The sequence below is a fragment of the Rhineura floridana genome, chromosome 5 (assembly GCF_030035675.1).
Source record: "Rhineura floridana isolate rRhiFlo1 chromosome 5, rRhiFlo1.hap2, whole genome shotgun sequence".
Taxonomy (NCBI): domain Eukaryota; kingdom Metazoa; phylum Chordata; class Lepidosauria; order Squamata; family Rhineuridae; genus Rhineura; species Rhineura floridana.
In genome coordinates, this window is record NC_084484.1 from 53,703,122 (window position 1) to 53,723,061 (window position 19,940).

Below are 19,940 nucleotides of genomic sequence, written 5' to 3' on the forward strand. Positions count from 1 at the left end.
CTTGGCAGTGCCTGGATGGTGTGATGCAGCTTCCACTTCCTGATTATTGATCCAACTGTGCTCACTGGGATATCCAAACACTTGGATATTATTCTGTGCCCTTTTCCTAATCTATGCATTTGTATTACATTCTCTCTTACTTCTGCAGAATGTTCTTTGCTCTTCATTTTCCTTCAGATCCACAGCTTGACCAATGATGAATGGGGTTCTTATCCTCACAATGTGACAGTAAGTTTAATGGTTCACAGGTGGAGGCCAATGGTAAGGTAAGTGTGTCCTTGATAGGGCAATTTCTTTCATCTGTGTAAACTGGGAGCTTCCACAGCACAGGGGTTGAATACTTATGCAAGCAACATGTTTCAGTTTATGTTTCTTACAAACACTTCCCAAAATAAAATCAACGTCACCTTACAATAATTGATTTTGAGTTTCAGTGTTTCAATATAAAATATCATACAGAAAGACATTGCAATTTACTATTTGTAATTCAGTAATATGAGAGGAGCACTGATCAGGGGTCTGATTATTATTGCAAGGCGCTGTGTATCTTCACCAAATAAAGGCTTTGTTCTTTCCAATTCTTCTAACTAAACATTATAAATACCAAGCAGGAGGTTTGACAATTATACATGTTAGTGGCTCAGTGTCAGGGATATTGATGACAAGATTTAGCCAAAGTGAAGAAGTTCCTTTGATTTCACTGAGAGTTTAGCACATGGCATTAAGCTCTTCCCATTGAATGAGACGAAGTTCATGGTGCCAGCTAGCAAAAGGAAGATAACTAGATAGTACTTGGTATTGATATTAATTACTGATGCCAATAAACCAAATATCTCTACATTACAGAATGTTCACAGATACCAAGCACATGATGTACCACTGCCATACATTTTTAGCCACAGTAATGCTATTCCATTTATTATTATTAAGAGTATTTTTGTTGTGCTGCAGTTTTCTTTTCAAAGGGTATTTTAAAATAGGTTTATCAGTACTGAGTTAACCATTCTGCTTACACAGTCCAAGCAATTTGTAGCTATTCTTTTCATATTGAGGAGTTTGTCCACAATGTTCATGTGGCTTGGTAAAACTGAGAAAAAAGTCTAGCCTGGTGTTCTCTGCATATATGATATTTGAAAAGAACAGAAGTTGTACAAATAAGCTTCCCATGATCTTTATGTTTCCATTTAATTTCACTTAGTACTTCCCACATCAGAAAGTTCACATCCAACCCCATGCTGAAAAACAAAACTAATTGAACTGGCTCATGGATTTAAACTATGTGCTTTCTCCAGATTCCATTCGAAAATAAAGCACATTAACACTGTTCATAATTATTAATAAAATACATACTAGTTTATAGTATTCAGAACTGTTTTAAGTTCTATTTCATTTTGTTACCTTAAAAGCTTACTTGGATTATGCTAAGCTTGCAGATGGAATCCAATTTGATCTAGTTCATCTTTTGCAATTGCCAATACTACTTAATAAAGTAGTAAATATATAGAACTCAGGATGTGACCAGAAGATAAGCCTTACAAAACAAAACCTCGTTTCAATTCATAAAGAATGACAAATATTAGTCTGAGAAGTAGGAATCAAATTATTAAAAGTGATAAATGTTTAAATATAAAGCATGGATACAACAAGATCAAATAGTTTAAGACCACTTAAAAAGATAAATGATACTCCTTTTCAACAACTTAATGGGTAAACTGTTGCTTAAAAGCTCCTCAAAGTGCTTCCCAAAGAGCTTCAGCCTGAAACACCTTGTGTTTGAGTAAAGTTGCAGAGTTCTAGTGAAACCAACAAAAAAGCAAACAGCTTTTTCACAGGATTTAAGCTCAAAGGTCCATCTTGAAGGCACAGTCTGTGTCAGTTTTTTTAAATACATATTTTGATCTCCCACATTTTAGAGCACCAAGTCGTAATTCAAACATGCCAAGTACATACAACATTTTCATGCATGAGTGTGTACGGTCTTATACAAGAATGCAGTCCATATCTTAAACAGGTGTTAAAATTAAATGTTCCATACTTCTAGTCTCTCTTCTCCAAAATGCACAATTTAAGAAAAAACCACAATCACAAAACTAATTGGGTTAGGTTCAGTTTTAGTAAAGTGTAAAGTCAGTGAGTGCTGTACAGGTAAATGCATTTTATAACCAAATAATGTGTTTTATAATTAAATAAATATTAAACACAAACCTGTCAAAACCAGATTCTGGGTTGTATCCAATTAAGTTTTACTTAGAGGAGACCCACTGAAATGAATGGATCAATGTTGGTCATGGACATTAATTTTAATGGGTATACTTTGAGTAGGATTAGTATCGGATACAACTTTGCTATTAGGAATTGTGTTTAAAAGAGCAAACTAAATGCCGGGGAGCCGGCAGAAGGGGGACTGGTGGAGGAGGAGGCAGCAGAAAGTCCCATAGGATCCTCCTCTCGCTCGTTGAGAGCCATGTGCATGAACCAGCCAGGAAGCGCTGGCTTCCATGAATCAGCCTCCCTACAGAGGCCCATTACAATTATTTTTACTGCACCAGCCTTTTGGCTGGCAGAATTTCCGGGCAGATTGGGACCCAGGGAAGGGCTCTGAATGCAAGGATCTCATGTATGTCCCCTGCGGCGCTGCCTCCACCACGCCCCTGCAATGATGTTTTCGGGGCTTCCGGCTGCCCTCCATCCACTGGGCTGTCTGCCCCTGTGCAGACCTCCAGCAACAGTGGCAGGGCTGCAGCTCAGCCACAGCGGAGGGCTTGTACCAGCTGAACCAGGAGCCTGCCAGCACTGACAGGGATCCGCAGCATCCAACTCCCCCCGGTGGAAAGGTAAGCTGGATTGTGTCCTAAGGTGCACTTAGGAAACTGAAAATAATTGCATAATTTTTCAAATATAAGCATCATTCACTTTGGTTTTTTGGGCTTTAGTCCTATAGACATTTACTTTGAAGTAAGTCCACTGAACTCAATGAGACTTGCTTTTAAAATGCATAAAGGGAAATAAATCAGAAATGGCAGCAAATGTGTGTATTTGTAACACGTTACCAATGAGAGCTTGACACATTCAGGTGACAATACTGCCAAAATCCTCATCTGAAACCCACAAGTGACCACTCACACATTAATGCGGGCAATGTGGCTTAATATTTAAGTCACTTAATTGACTTTTAATCAATTAAGGCAGTCTCCAGTTAGTTGGGGAGCCTTTATAAAAAACAGATGCTTTTAATATACTACTTTAAAAATCCTTAGTGGTAGAAACACAATACCCATTTGGGGGTGTCCTGGTGCCCACTGGAGAACTATTGTTTTTACATATAATCAATTCTGCATATGTGTGATTTAATCCAAGTTCACATAATTAGGCATCTTAGCTTTTTTGACAGCATGACAGCCCTGATGGGAAGTGAGCTTGTTTTGAGAGCTTTTATGTGCTGAACTGACAGTTATCAAGATCGTAGTCTTCAATGGAAAGTACAGTGAAGAATGAACAGATTCACTGGGGCAGTTGAATAAAATATTAATGGAAAGTTTACACACTTTAGCTGAAGTGGAAATAAGGGGTGAGATCCAAGTGAGCAAGTGGGTGTCCTCTTATGCAAGAATGCTTCTCCCTGCAGCCTCCTCTCCCCCCCCAAAAAAAATCTGCTCAAGAGGGTTGGGGGCGCATAGGGAGAGGAGAGGAAGTCCCACTGTGTAGGTGGAAGTCCTTATGCTAACAGGACAACTTCACTGGATACAGCCCCATGTCTGGATCCAAGCCATTTTCTGCAGGATATTCCTAAATTGTAATTCTTTGAAAAGATTAAAAATAAATCAGATATAGGGACACTGATTATAAAGAAAATCAAAATATGAGAGAAAAGAGTTCTGAGAAGGTTCCATGAATTAGCACAACCCTCCAAATAAAGTTTTTTGGGGAAAGTATTTTTCCTTGCAGGCCTGTACAAGAACAAATCCCAGCATCAAGACTGGTTCTGAAACACACGCTGACTCCACGTCTGTCTAATTCTTCCTGCCTGTCTTTCATCCAGCAAGCAATACTACTAATTTCTTGGGATAGTAGATCAAGCAAAGTTTGAAAAATTGCTGAGCACTCAGAAGACATAAGAGTTAAGCAAACAGATCAAGGGATTCAAGAACTAGTCTCTTACCACAACAGCTGTAAAGCCAATTCAATCATTACTATTTTCCTTTAACATGCATGTTATTTTTTTATATACTTTCATACTGTTAGCTAATTATTTTGACTAGACTACATTCAATGCAGTGTAAATACCCTTACTACTGGGTTGAGGGGGAGATGCGCTGGTCCAAAAGGCCATTGGATTAGATTTAAAAAGGCTAAAATTAAATCCTAGAAAATAAAGTGTGTGGATTTAAATATTCAATTAACATTATTAAAGGGACAAGGGGTACTGCTAAATGAATACATATAAGCAGTACCAATGATTTTAATTATCTATTATACTGTGATCTGGATCATAGAGATCTTTCTAGTTGCAACAATTAAGGAGTAACCAGTAGCTTTTAATATAGCAAAACAACATTACTAGTGCTGGAAGTAAGGCTACAATCCTAACCCCACTTACCTGGGAGTAAGCCCCACTGAATTCAGTAAGATTTCCTTCTAAGTAGATATGGTAAAGACTGCATTCTAAGAGTCCTAGAGTTCTTTAGCTATTAGCCTCAAGGGTATTATACTGACTACAAAAGATTCAGGTAGGATTAGTAAAAGCTTGTCTCTACTTTCACCCCACTATCGTTGAAGTGGCAGTATATTGACGTTGACAACATATGTATCATACAAAATGTTACTGCTTCTGCCTTATTCTCCCTGATTGGAATATCCCACTGCAGCCTGACATCCTAAGCCCTTCCTAAGGGTCCCTCAATCAAGGGAGAGACAGAATTCCCCTTGTGTCAGCATCCTTGCAGACGCACTGCACTGGACACATCTAAAAAGCAATTAGCTCATCACCCGCAGTCTAATTGTGTTCACATCCCCAAATTCTAACCATCGCACCTCTGTGAGAAACTGGACCACCATTTAATTATGCATGACAAGAATATATTCAAGCTCCTAAATAGGAGTATTAGATAGTTTCATTTGGCAAATCTGAGATAGTAGTTCATCTGTTTTGCTTCTTCATGAGATAAAGCAGTGGTGGGAAACCTGTAGTCCTCCAGATGTTTTTGGACCTCCAACTCTTATCAGCCTCAGCCAGCATGGTCAGGGATGTTGGGAGTTGTGGCTTCAGATGCCAAACATTGGTACTCAGATCGCTAGCACACTTTAGCTCATGGGTGGGGAACCTGTGGTCCTCCAGATGTTATTGACTCCAACTCCCATCATCCTTGACAACTGACCATGCTGGCTGAAGCTGATAAGAGTTGGAGATCCAAAAACATCTGGAGGGCCACAGGTTCCCCACCTCAAGATAAAGTGTCTCCGCTATCTGGACATCAATGTTTGGCACCACTTGTGGATATTTTAGGAGTTTAATTCAAGATGCTCATAACAATCCTGCTGGTTCATTAACTCTGCTTTCCAAAGTGGCCAGTCACTGTTTCTAGGAAACGCACAAGCAGGGCATGAAGGCAAGAATTTCCTCCCACTGTTGTAGCAAATGGTATTCAGAAATATACAGCCTCTGAACGTGGGGACTCCATTTATCTAATAATTACTAAGTCACACAAAGAAGAGAGCAGCTCGGGTGCTTACTGAAAAAATATATTTACTGTTATTGCTTTACACATTATTGAGTTTAAAACTCCTTCTTTAGGAAGCGCTGGTATCACCCTGAGAGCATTTTAAACAGTTTTTAATATTGTATTTTATATTGTTGTGACCCGCCCTGGGACATTCTGGTGAAGGATGGGTAATAAATTTGACCAGCAACCACATTTTACTTTTTTTAAATGGACTCACTAGCTCCAATATTTATTCTGATTAATCTGCATCCTCTCTGACATTTTAACCACAAGGTAAAGACTCCAGCAATGTGGCCTAGATGGGGCTGCTGGCAAACCACCTTCAGAAGCTTCAATTAGTCTGCAGAATGCTGTCACCTACCTTCAAACAAGCAAAGTCAGAACTTCAAAGAACAGCTTTTCAGTAACTGCACTAACTAGAAGTATGCATTTACTTCGAATTCAAAGAGATCTCTATCATCTCTAAAGTGATAAAGAGTTTGGGTTCTGAAAAAAAATTATTTTCCCTAAGAATTTTTGTGATCACCCAGATACAATAGTTTAAAAATGTTTCTGTATTCGTTTTCCCCTTACAGGGTACAAGGTTAAACATTATAGATTTAGAAACTGTATATCAGTAAGCAATCTAAACACATGAAGGTGGAATCTATGTACACACGTAACTTGAATTTATTAAGTGAAGATTGCTCACCTTTTTCTAGTGTTTTAAACGAAAAATTAGGAAGTCCTTCTGCTTTTGAGGTCACCATTTGAATTCCTCCTTTGCCATCTGAGGGTTTCCAATCAGCATCACCACCTTCCTGACATTCAGCAACTTTGCAGGTTGTAGTGTCATATGTGGTCTCTGGTTCTCTTTGTTTCGTGGTATGACATACTGAGCTATCACTTTTGCTCTTGGGAGGAGTGTTAAAACTGAAGCCAAAGAGAGACCCTGTTGCTGATGTGTTTCCAAATGTGAAAAGCTTAGATTTTTCATTGCTAAAAATACTTTTGACAGATTCTGAGCCAAACACAAATTTGGGTGGTGAAACCACTGCTTTTGTTGGTGTTTCGGAAGTGCCCACCACTGCTGAAGCCTCTGGGGTTTGTATAACAGTTTCGTCATCCTGCTTTAAATCGGTTCTCTCCCTGGTGGTTTCTTCAAGTACTGCAACAGCAATCTTTCCACATGGAGATTCCTTTGGAGTATTGGCACGTGAAGAGAGTGGTGTGATTAAGGTGTCTTTTTCTTGAGCATGTTTTGCTTCCTCAAAAATTTGCTTAAACGAGTCAGCAATGTCTTGCAGCTTAAATCGCACAGCCAAGAGCTCAATTTTTCTTTCTCCTTCTGCAAAGTCACATGCAGTCCATACCCAAGCCCGCTCTGTGCCGTTCATTTTCTGGATGTTCATATCTGGGGTTATTCTATGATTGGCACAAAGCTTTAACACCTGGTCCCTTCTCATGACTATACGAACTTGTTTAGTGTCATAGTTTTGCAAGACTTTTATATCCCCAATACCCCTCTCTTTCCACTGCTTAGCATCTTTGTCATATCTATAAAGTTTAGCGCGGTGACTGAAGACAACTTTCTCATTTTCTTCGCCACTTGTTACTTCTACAAGGTCAGGTAAAGGTACTACTGGCTCAAAATACTGACCATCTCTTTCATCTTCTTGGGTAACGTCAGACTCCTCATCTGTGCCTATAGAAGTCCTACTTTGGTTCTGTTTGGAAGGAGATTTTGAAGGACTTAATGCAGATTTAAAACTAAAGTTAAACCCTGTGGTAGACTCCCCAAACCTAAATAGATTTTTCCTCACAGGGCTACTTGCTCGAGGCAAAGCATACACAGAACTATCTGTACTATCATCCAGTGCTTCCCCACGCAAATCATAGTTGTCCCATTCTAGTGTAGGCCCAGTGCTTTCAGCATGTGGCTTGATAACCAAATCAGAAGTGTTTGTTGCAGGCACAGAGCTTTCTCTCTCTTCATCTGCAAGTTTAGTTTTATCATCTGTCAGGAAGGTTTTGAGATCTTTCAAACCACTTTTCATTTCCTCTGCTTTCTGTATGAGTTCAGCTGTTTTCCCAGTATCTATGAGTTTGTGTGGGGTCTGGAGTGGTATATCTAGCAATAGCCTTTGACATTCTTCAAATTTCATTTTAAATTCCTCAGCTTGCTCTGGAGTTTTGAATTTAGCTGCCAATTGCTCCAGCTTTGCATCACCATCAGAGAAGTCACTGGCTAACCACATCCAAGCTTTGTCTGAGCCAGAGAGAGGCTTCAAGTTCATGGTGGTTGTGATCCAGTGGTTCGCACAAACCTTAAATACCTGCTCACGCCGCATGAGGATTCGTAGTTTACCATTAACTTCATTCGTAAGGATTTTCAAGTTGCCCACACCACGTTCTTTCCACTGGCTAGTTTCTGCATCAAACCGAAACAGTTTTACTCTTTGTGAATACAACACTGTCTCATCTTCTTCGCCAGTCACAAGTTCCACTTTTTCTGGCATCTGGACAACAGGATCAAAATGAATATCATCGTTGTCTTCTGTTTTATATGAGTCATCATCCTTCTCAAGATCAGCAGAAGTAATTGTTTTGGAAGAAGTTTTAGCAGCCTGAGAAGAGAAGAGCTTTTCACCTGCACCTGTAAAGCCCTTGAAATTTGGATCTTTTTTACCGAACTGAAATCCTTCACCTACAGATGTTTTTGCAAGGTCAGCAAAAGTGAATGTGCTGCTGTGTTGACCAAAAACCAAATCGCTATTCTGTTTGCTAGTTATATCATGAGATTTCACCACAGTTTCTTCCAATGCCTTCTCTCTTTCATCAAGACCACCTTCTTTATTCTGTTGGTCATTTACAACATCTTTACTAGGCTCTTGTATACCAAATTTAAATTCACCAGGAGGTACAGGCAGTGAAAAATTAAATCCTCCTTTCACAGGCTTAGATTCAGTACTAGCAGGAATCTGAAATGTGAAGGCAGGAGACTTCCCTTGCTCTGCATGATGGCCAAACTTAAAACCCTTCTCAGATATGTCACATTTAAAGCCTGTCCCCTGTGGTCCTCCAGTGGGTTCAGATAACTTGCTTTTGAAGCCACATGCAGGCAGCTGAGCACCACTAGCTGGTAAAGCTGGAGCATCACTAGATGGATTTGGAGTTTGACAAGCTGCACACGTTGGAGAAGAGCCTTCGTTCCTTACTAAACATACATTGCAGTCCCACTGGCCCTCCTTTTTCAAAAAAGCAGAGCCAAATCCACTCTGCAGGACTTTTGGAGCATCTGTTTGGCCAAACTTGAATGTGGTTTGGGAACCAAACACCGGCATGTTAGTTCCACTGGGATTCTTACAGCTAATACAATGAGATGCATTGGCTTCATTTTTCACAAGACAGCTCCTGCATTCCCACTGGTTTTCCTTTTTAGCAGAAACTAGTCCAAATGTACTTTGTGCACTTTCAGTGCTGGGTTTGAAAGATACAGCTGATTCTGTTGGCGGGAGCACAGACTGTGCTTCCCTATTAGATGGATTTGGAGTCTGGCATGCCACACAATTCTGTGCAGTTATTTTATTTCTAACTAAGCACGTGTTGCACTCCCACTGATCTTTCTTTAACATGAACTGTTCACCAAATCCACATGTAGCATGCATTCCTGACACTTCCTTACCAAAAGAGAAGGATGCAGGTGTAGCTCCGCTTGATGTAATTGTAAAAGTACTTTTGGTATTAGTGTTTTTTGCTGAATTGCTCATATTGGGAACAGGAACTTGATAACTACCACTGACAGTGGATGTTCCAATCTTAAAGTTGAATCCAGAGCTCAGGAATTCAGAATCAGATTTACCAGAACCTTTTGCATCTTGAGCAGCAGTTTCTCTTGATGACCCAGTATCCTGAGAAGCCTGTTCACTATCATTTGATCCAGAGACTTTCAAACTATTCTGTGCTTCCTGAAATTTCCGTTTGAAAAGCATAGCTTCCTCTGGGGTTTTGAATCTGATTGCAAGTTGCTCAGGTTTTGGAGACTCATCTGCATAGTCCAAGGCATGCCACACCAATGATTTGTCTGATCCAGCATTTGGTTTCAGTGTCATATCAGGATTTATATAGTGATTTGCACAAATTTTCAGCACTTGCTCCCGTCTCATAAGTAGTCGGATTTTGCCAGTTATTTTATGCCTCAGAATTTTCACATTACCAACACCTCTCTCTTTCCACTCTTTGCATTCACCATCAAAACGAAAGAGTTTTGCTCTGTTGCAGAACATTTCTTCTTCATCTTCTTCACCTGTTTTTACTTCAATCTTGTCTGGTAGTGGCACAACAGGTTCAAAATGAGGGCCATCATCTTCTTCTTCACCCGCATAGACACTTCCTCCATCTGTTTCATGACTTCTGTTTGCTACATCTGAATGTGGAGTGCCAAATATGGGTTTGCCAGGATCCTGAAAGCTGAACACATCACCCTTACTAAAACCAGAGAGCTTGGGTTGATTTTGCCCCATTTTATCTATAAATGAAATGCTTGATGCATTCTTGCCACCAAAACTGAAGATGTTGCGCTGTCCAGTGGCATATTCAGTAAGTGGCTTTTGTGCAGTGTACCGATCCTCTTTGATAGGTTTATCTGACGTCAGAAGGCCCAAGAGACTGTCACTATTACTATAGGTTGTGCTTTGAGCCTGTGCTACAACTTGAGGTGATGAAAAAGTAAAATCACCATCATTAGATTTGAAATTGGAATTAAATTTGAAAGTGGTTGACTGAGCCGACTGAGCAGAACTTATCAACGAAGGTTTAGCTCCCTCTACTGGAGGTAAAGGCTGTCCAAAGTCAGGCTTCCCGAATTCTATCACTTTTGACTCTGCAGACCTGGACACTGGGGGTGCTATTGAAGGTTTTGTAAAATAGCCTGGCTCAGGAAGTGGTGGATTTGTGCTGGTTGGTGGCATGCTATAATTATAGTAGTCCTCATTACCACGAGGGGACAAAATTCCAGTTGCTGGAGAATCAAAACGTAGTGGAGTACTGTACATTTCTTGTGGAAACATACAAGCAGAAGTGTTCTGCAATGGAGGAGTATGCATTGGCTGTTGATACGTGTATATATGTTGCTGAGGTGTAAGCCTATTCATGGCATAGACAGGAGCCTATAGACAGAAAAACAATCAATGTTAGTTTTAAAGCCTCAGCAGTTGAACACATGAAATTGTATGAAATTTACATTTTAAATAATTGCTTAACCTGTTTTCAAGAGCTACTGCTGCTTCCTGCTCTCCTCCTCACCCCACTATGCAATAAGAAACGTCTGTATTTTGAATATTTAACAGAATAACTTAGCTTGCAGCTTCCCTATCTTTAAGTTACATTAGAATTGTATCAAAGAAACTGCAAATAATTACCTTTGTGGGTGTCACATTTGTGGCTGCAGTTCGTAAAAGATACTGGGAATTATAAGCTGGTGATGGGTTGTAGTAGACTGATGGACCTGTTGTAGCAACTAAACAAGAGTTAAAAACAGTATGAGTACTGGAGATAAACAGTAAGATTACATAAGTTGACAAGATCCCCAAATCTTTATTTTAAAAATGTATACCCTGCCTAATTTTTAAAGAAACTCAAGGTGGCTTACAATCCAACACACAGCAATAATGCTATGTATAACAATCTAAACAGCACATTTCCCTGCCCTTCTGGTATGCCATCATATTATGCTTAAGTGTGAAGACACAGTCTCATCCTCAGCACTTATGACATGTTTTAAAACAAGTTTTACGATTATGAAACCAGTAAACTAAAATTAGTTAAATTAACTAAACTTAAATTTAAAATTTAAACCTAAAAATTTAAACTTAAACTTAACTAAACTTAGTTGACAGAGAACCAGAAGAACTATGGAGTGAAGTCAGAGACATTATCAGGGAAGAAGGCAAAAAGACAATACCTCTAGTTAAAAAGAGAGAAAGACCTCAATGGATGACTGAAGAAACTCTTAAAATGGTTCAAGACAGAAGGAAAGCAAAAGCAAAAGGAGAAAGAAACACGGTCAGAACCGTAAATGCAACTATACAGCGACTAGTACGTAGGGACAAAGAGAACTATTACAATAGTTATTATATAGAAATAGGACAACAAAAAAGGTAGAACAAGGGCCCTATTCCAAAAGATTAGAGAAATTAAAGGGAAATTTAAACCAAGAGTAGGGAAGTTGAACCATCAACAGGGGAATACACTGACTGACTGAGATGAAATAAAAGGAAGATGGAAGCAATACATTGAAGAACTCTATAAAAGAGATGCAAGGATGTCAGATTCATTCATGGAGGAACCATATGATGAAGAACCATAAATTTTAGAATGTGAGGTGAAAGCTGCTCTTAAAATACTCGGAAGAAACAAACCACCAGGAACAGATGGCATACCAATAGAGTTGCTACACATTACAGAGACTGAATCTGTCCAAATTTTGACAAAAATTTGACAAGAAATATGGAAAAGAAAACAACAGCCCACAGACTGGAAGCGTTCAATATACATCCCAATTATAAAAAAAAGAAAGGGGATCCCAGGGAATGCAGTAATTATTGAACTATTGAGTTAATATCCCATGAAAGTAAAGGAATGCTCAAGATTCTACAACAAAGGCTCTTACCATATATGGAACAAGAAGTGCCAGATGTCCAAGCTGGATTTAGAAAGGGAAGAGGCACCAGAGATCATATAGAAAACATACGTTGGATAATGGAACGCACCAAGGAATTTCAGAAGGAAATCACCCTGTGCTTTATAGATTACAGCAAAGTCTTTGACTGTGTAGATCATAAAAAACTATGGAATGTTTTAAAAGAAATGGGGGTGCCACAGCATCTGATTGTCCTGATGCGCCACCTGTACTCTGCACAAGAGGCTACTGTAAGGATAGAATATGGAGAAACTGATTGGTTCCCCATCGGAAAGGATGTGAGACAGGGGTGTATTTTATCACCCTATTTATTTAATCTATACGCAGAACATATCATACGGAAAGCAGGATTGGACCAAGATGAAGAAGATGTGAAAACTGGAGGGAGAAATATCAATAATTTAAGATATGCAGATGATACCATACTACTAGCAGAAACCAGTAATGATTTGAAACTAATGCTTTATATAGATGTAGAATACTTTATTGTTTACAGCCATAGGCCATCACAATCCGAGAACATATAACAAAGACGCAAAAATTATACATAAAATTCACACTACCTGTTACTCCAGTGCATGGGGTGAACCTAGCCCTAAAACAAATCCCTGCCAACTGTTTAATAACGAGGCGTTCGGATGTGCCTCGTAATCTTGTCCTTTAAAACTAACTAACATTTTTAAAACTGTTGGACACTTCAAGGAAGTATTATTGACCACCGTTGCGAAAGGGTCATAATGGAAAGTATGAGGAGTGAACTGGGAGGTTGCATCTTTGTCCGGAAGACTTCAGGTAGGGACAAATTAAACAGAGTTATGCTGGTTTGTGCAGTTTTGCACATTTGGCCCGTATCTTGTCCGCGGCCAATGCAAAGTTGGCGACCCTGGAAGTTATATAAATATCTGTGCCAGCCAAGAGGATGGCAATCTGTTCTGGAATGGCCCTATCCACCATGGGGGAAATTATAGGTGATATAGTTTTCGATCTCAAGTCCGCATAAAGGGGACATCTCAAGAGATAGTGGGCCAGGTCTTCGATCTCCCCCATCTGACATATACAAACTCGTGCGTGATAGAGGGTATTGGCGTAACGTCCTTCGAGGAAGGAAGTGGCCATTGTTTGTAATCGAAGGGCCGTGAATGATCCCCTCAAAGACGGTATTGTTAAAAATGAGAGATATGGTTCCATGATAAAGGTGGTTTTATACCAGAGATACCATATTGAAAAGGTTGATTGAGAGGCTGAGTACAAGGACCATCTTTGCGCGTAGAAATAAATCCTACCTTTAAATAGTTTAGTGGCTTTTACAAAGACAGACTTGGGTAGAATGGAGAGAGAGATCCCATATGCAGCCAGTTTATGTTTAGTTTGGTGGAGCCAAGGAAAGTGATGTGGTGATTGCATCTATTCCAAGAGACACTTCTTGGGAAGAGAGGAGTCATCCATTCCGGACAACCGCAGCCAATAAGAGCCCATGGCATCATGTACCAGTGATTCTAGTAGCTGAGAGCCTGTCTCGAGTCTGAACAGAGCGGCTGGAGTACCATGCGGGGTGGCCAGAATAAACCTGAGAAAGGCAGTCTGAACTTTCTCAAGGGCTAAGGTGTTACAGTAGCCCCAAATGTCCGCTCCGTAGAGAAGTTGAGGTGCTAGTTTCCTTTGGAAAATTTCCAGAGCAGGGGGGACAAGGTGTCTGCCTTTGCAAGTGAAGAAACGGTTAAGCTGATAAACCAAATGTAGGGTTTTCAATTTAACCGATTCCAGGTGGGATTTCCATGATAAGTTTGAGGCAAAGTTAAGGCCCAAGTATCGGTAATTTTGTTGCTGGAGAATGGTTCTACCATTCAGTCTCCAAATATGTTTGGTGCGTTTCTTCCCAAACACTACCATTTTGGTCTTGTTGAAATTGATACGAAGGCCTTCCTTTGCACAGTATGAACCTAGGCTGTGTAGGAGTCTCCTCATTCCTACCTGTGTTGCAGAAATAATGGCCAGGTCATCTGCATAGAGTAGAACTGTGAGTTTATCTGATTGAATTGATGGAGGAAAGTATTTAAGGCCTGAAAGTTCCCTTACTATATTGTTTATGTAATAATTGAAGAGGAAGGGCGCGAGAACGCAACCCTGGCGGACCCCACGGTGGGTGGTGATCAGCTTGGAGAGAAGGCCATTGGCCCCTAATCTCACCCTGAGTGATGTGTTGAAGGAGTAAATGCTTATCGATATTGGTATCTCCAAGTTTCTGCCAAAGTCGATCTCTATCTACCGTGTCAAAAGCCAATGTGAAGTCTACAAATGTGATAAAAAGTTCTTTCCCTTTGTAGAATGCATATTTCTGGATTAAATGCAGCAGTACGAAGCATTGATCTATTGTGGATTTGCCTTTAACGAATCCAGCCTGCTCCTTAACAATTATGGCATTCTCATTGGCCCATCTGTCCAATTTCGCTCCAGATATTTCGAGTATAATTTGGATACAATGTCCAGCAATGAAATGGGTCTGAAGTTTTTTGGATCAGACTTGGCTCCACTCTTGTATAGCAGAATAACTATGCTTGTTCCCCAACCCTTCGGAACTTGGCCAGAAGCATTTATATGAGAAAACACTTTGGCTAAGACAGGAGCCCACCATTCAGAGTTAGACCTGAAAAGCTCTGAGGGGAGCATGTCTTCGCCTGGTGCCTTATTATGCGGAAGCGATTGAATCAGAGAGGCTACCTCCTCTTTTGAGACCGGGCTCCACACAGGACAGAGTTGTAAGGTTCCAATAAGGTCTAGAGGGATGGCCTGTGTGAGGGGCGAGGGATTTTTATAGAGCAATGAAAAATATTCGGCCCATTGGTCTGATGTAATTTGGTTGTCCATATGAGAGCACTCTCCCCTTAGGCCGCCAGCTCCCAGAACTCTGTACTCTGCATAAGAGGCTACTGTAAGGACAGAATATGGAGAAACTGATTGGTTCCCCATCGGAAAGCGTGTGAGACAAGGGGTGTATTTTATCACCCTATTTATTTAATCTATACGCAGAACATATCATACGGAAAGCAGAATTGGACCAAGATGAAGGAGGTGTGAAAATTGGAGGGAGAAATATCAATAATTTAAGATATGCAGACGATACCATACTACTAGCAGAAACCAGTAATGATTTGAAACTAATGCTGATGAAAGTTAATAAAAGGCTGGAGAATGCTGGATGATGATTGGCTGAGTGTTTGAATGGCTGAAGGTATAAATGGGAGGATGACAGTTGAGAGGGGGTGGGCTGGTGAGAGTTGTTGGAGAGTCGTTAGTGGAGAGTTATTTGGATGGGTTGGTTGGCAGAGTTCTGAGGAAGGGTTGGATTATATTTGGCTGATATTTAGACAGTATATATACGACCAGAAACATAAAGAGTGACACTATATGAAACCATACGCTTGTTAAACATTCCTAAAGTAATCTTGTTATTTCCTAGTGTTATCAAATAAATACTTTTATTGGTTTACCAAAAGCCTGATCCTTGGCTGGGAATACACAGACCAGAAGGGAGGGCTGGGTAATTACCAAGGCTGAAGGGAAACTGTATCATATGGTGGCAGCGGTAAAGGAGATATTGTAACAACATCAAGTATCCAGAGCAACCCAGGATTGTATGCTTTATAGACAAAGATACAGGGGGGTTGTGGACAGCAAGGGCACCCAGACACAAAGTAACAAGCTATAGAGAGACTGAGGCAAAGTCTCTAGCAGTATTGTTTACAGGGAGTGACTGGTGGCGCTGCCTAGCAGTGGGATCTTGTGAGATCTGTGCTAGAGCGGAGTGAGAAAAAATAAAAATGACGATCCTGACTGGTGGTGTTCTGAGGTGGTGCCTAGTGAAAGGCGGTAGTCACAAGCAGGTGGGAACCTGACAGGTGGAGCCAAAGGAGGGAACGTCACAGTATTTGGCTGATATTTAGACAGTATATATACGACCAGAAACATAAAGAGTGACACTATATGAAACCATACGCTTGTTAAACATTCCTAAAGTAATCTTGTTATTTCCTAGTGTTATCAAATAAATACTTTTATTGGTTTACCAAAAGCCTGATCCTTGGCTGGGAATACACAGACCAGAAGGGAGGGCAGGGTAATTACCAAGGCTGAAGGGAAACTGTATCATATGGTGGCAGCGGTAAAGGAGATATTGTAACAACGTCAAGTATCCAGAGCAACCCAGGATTGTATGCTTTATAGACAAAGATACAGGGGGGTTGTGGACAGCAAGGGCACCCAGACACAAAGTAACAAGCTATAGAGAGACTGAGGCAAAGTCTCTAGCAGTATTGTTTACAGGGAGTGACTGGTGGCGCTGCCTAGCAGTGGGATCTTGTGAGATCTGTGCTAGAGCGGAGTGAGAAAAAATAAAAATGACGATCCTGACTGGTGGTGTTCTGAGGTGGTGCCTAGTGAAAGGCGGTAGTCACAAGCAGGTGGGAACCTGACAGGTGGAGCCAAAGGAGGGAACGTCACAGTCCTCAAATGCAAAGATGTATCACTGAACACTAAAGTCAGGATCATTCAGGCCATGGTATTCCCGATCTCTATGTATGGATGTGAAAGTTTGACAGTGAAAAAAGCGGGTAAGAGAAAAATCAACTCATTTGAAATGTGGTGTTGGAGGAGAGCTTTGCACATATCATGGACTGCGAAAAAGACAAATAATTGGGTGTTAGAACAAATTAAACCAGAACTGTCACTATAAGCTAAAATGATGAAACTGAGATTATCATACTTTGGACACATAATGAGAAGACCTGATTCACTAGAAAAGACCATAATGCTGGGAAAAACAGAAGGGAGTAGAAAAAGAGGAAGACCAAAGAAGAGATGGACTGACTCCATCAAGGAAGCCACAGACCTCAACTTACAAGAACTGAATAGGGTGGTTTATAACAGATTCTATTGGAGGTCGCCGATTCATAGGGTCGCCATAAGTCGTAATCAACTTGAAGGCACATAACAATAACAAACTAAAATATTTTATATTAATGTTATCCATCAAGTTCTTAATAAAATCCTCTTCAAGCCAACTTGTTATCCATTTAACATTCCTTAATTATAATCACCCAACATCATATCAGAATCTCCGCGTAAAATCCTTTAGGACTCTGTAATTACCAGTTAATGGTGCGCCATGAAAGTTCTGTGCTCGATAGCCATCTGACAAGGTATCTGTTGCATAGTTTTCAGCAGGCCACCGCTGTGACATGGTTGCATTAGAATTGTTAAGTTTAATTTCTTGCATCTCATTCTATCAAAGAGATAAGCGGAAACGTTACAGACCTTTATGCCAATACTGTTTTTATGCCCTCAAAAGAACGGGAAAAATAATTTTAAAAGGTTTGGGGTGGACATGTTGGTGTCCAATCCTGGCTACATTAAAATTCTCTGTTTGTCTTTATGAGCACCTCACACTTCCACCCAGGGGATATTTAAGAATTGTTACTCAGAATGAACCACTAAATAACCAATCTAGACAATACAACTATTTTCTCTGCCTTTTTTACATCTGTGTCTTCTCTGTCCATTCTTTTTTGCTTGTTTCTCTCAGAGGAAAGAAAAGAATAAAAGCATAAAGAATGAAGAAACACCGCCTATATTTTACTCTCTTCCTTACCAGCTCTGCATTCCTTGCTTCCCTGTTAGCCTCTACTGCCCACTGATCAACAGTGTTTTAATGCCTCTGGGGCCACCGCAGCAACACGTAAGCCTTCATGGGCTTCAGCCAGTAAAGTCAGTTTCATCCTGCCTCCCCCCCTGGGTTTTTTCCTCAACTGACTCAATATTCTGTGGCTACTAAGTATGCTCAGTGATCCCCTTAGGATTTTCCCTAAATATTTTTTGTACTTCTGTAAGCCTGCCAATTCCTGCTCCTTGTATGGAAATAGTGCTATTTTGGCTGCTTAAGGATCCATACTTGGGAACTTCAGCATTAGTAGTAGTGATAACTATTAATGAAAATGAAGCATGAACTGATTGCTGAAAAGTTAATTGGGTAAGCAGCAGTCCTGTGCACAATAAAACAGTTACAGCAATCATATCTCTCTTCTGAACAAGACAAATTCTAAATGTTATTTTGATCTTATTACCCTTTTAGAGTGGATTATAAAAAAACCATGAAGTGTACTCTTTGCTTAGTGAAGTTTGTACAAATCTTCCCCCTCTCTATCAAAAAGAGACAAGACTTTTTTTCTCTCTCCCGTACAAGAAACTTATTGATGTCATAATAGGTTGCTTTGTAACAAGATTCCACAACTGTACTGAAGATAATCACCTAAGTTGAATCAGACTAACAAGACCTTTTTAGTCTGCTGCTGCTACTCAGATTATTATGCTGTTTCTACCACCATTTATGTTGCTTTATTGTTAGGATTAATATTGTTATGAAACAAGAACAAAAGAAAATGTGCCAGCAGACTACAGAACTTTCCCTTCCTCACCTCCACATTGCAGCCCCCATACTCCCCTTGGCCTCCTTCACAGGGTCCCCCAACTCACCAAAGCAGATTTTGGGGGTAGGGTAGGGGAATGGGGGTCCCATTTGTTGCAGTGCAACACCACACCTGGACATCATCCTATATATTTGTACATTGCCATGAGTTCTCTTTTTTATTTGGACATGCACATTTCACCTTTTTGTGATAAAATGATACTTCGGCTATTTTTACAGGAATTGTATTTTCAACAATGGAAAGAAAGGTTTGACTATGGCAAAACTGACACCTAATCTTCTATGAATGCATTTGTCTGCACTTTGCTGAATGATTCACATTAGAGGACAAACAAGAAAAACCCAATTACTAATGTTAAAATAAACTTTTTTGTCCAATTTATACTGGTAACAGTCAGGATTATAATCATTTGGATAGGACCTTCTTGAGCATTTGACTTATCCATTCCCATTTCTGGTATTTAAACTAAATAAACTACTTCTATACCCAGAGCACAGCCCTCTCTTCTAAGCACTCCACATCACTCCTCTTTTATTTACCTTGATAGATTCTACTTGCTGACAGATCATCTGAAGTAGAGATTTTTGATCTTCTGCCCAGCGAGGGGGAGTTTTGGGAGAGAACTGAAAGAACAATTGTTAGGTGTTTAGATCAATTAAAATTCAATACAGGTTTCAAAATACAGTTGTTTGATATACCTTGTAGCTTTTAATTGGAGATAGAGAGAATTTTGTGGGTGACGGGGTAGAATGTTTAATTTCCATTTCTGGTGGTTGGCTCAAATCATTGTTTAGGATAAGATTTCTTTCTTCACCATTCTCTCCAAGTTCTTCTATAACACAATCCAGCATCTCCTTAACTTTCTCTATGGATACAGGTAACTAGGGCAAAAATTACAGAGTATGTGATTTTAGAGACAGTTTAAGTATGTAGAGTTATATTGATGAATTGCATATTTTGCCTTGGTTTAAATATTATTGGCTTCAGAACTCTGGTTCCTCTCCAGTGATGCTGTCCTGTTCATGCAGTAGGCTTCCATTTACAGAAAGAACTTTCCCTTCC

The 19,940-nt window shown here is 40.0% G+C and overlaps 1 protein-coding gene across 9 annotated transcripts in view; it reads right to left on the minus strand.

Moving 5' to 3' along the window:
- LOC133384891 (E3 SUMO-protein ligase RanBP2-like) overlaps positions 1-19,940 on the minus strand; it is a 66,299-nt gene that overhangs the window by 13,501 nt on the left and 32,858 nt on the right. For 8 of the 9 annotated variants that reach the window (XM_061626751.1, XM_061626754.1, XM_061626748.1 and 5 more), the window contains exons 16-20: positions 19,577-19,759; positions 19,418-19,501; positions 17,545-17,677; positions 11,120-11,217; positions 6,412-10,867 (exon numbers count right to left, since the gene is read on the minus strand). In XM_061626751.1, coding sequence (XP_061482735.1) covers positions 6,412-10,867; positions 11,120-11,217; positions 17,545-17,677; positions 19,418-19,501; positions 19,577-19,759 — 4,954 coding nt within the window. Of the gene's footprint in view, positions 1-4,290; positions 4,346-6,411; positions 10,868-11,119; positions 11,218-17,544; positions 17,678-19,417; positions 19,502-19,576; positions 19,760-19,940 lie in introns of those variants that run through there. The other variant, XM_061626753.1, reaches the window with a different exon arrangement.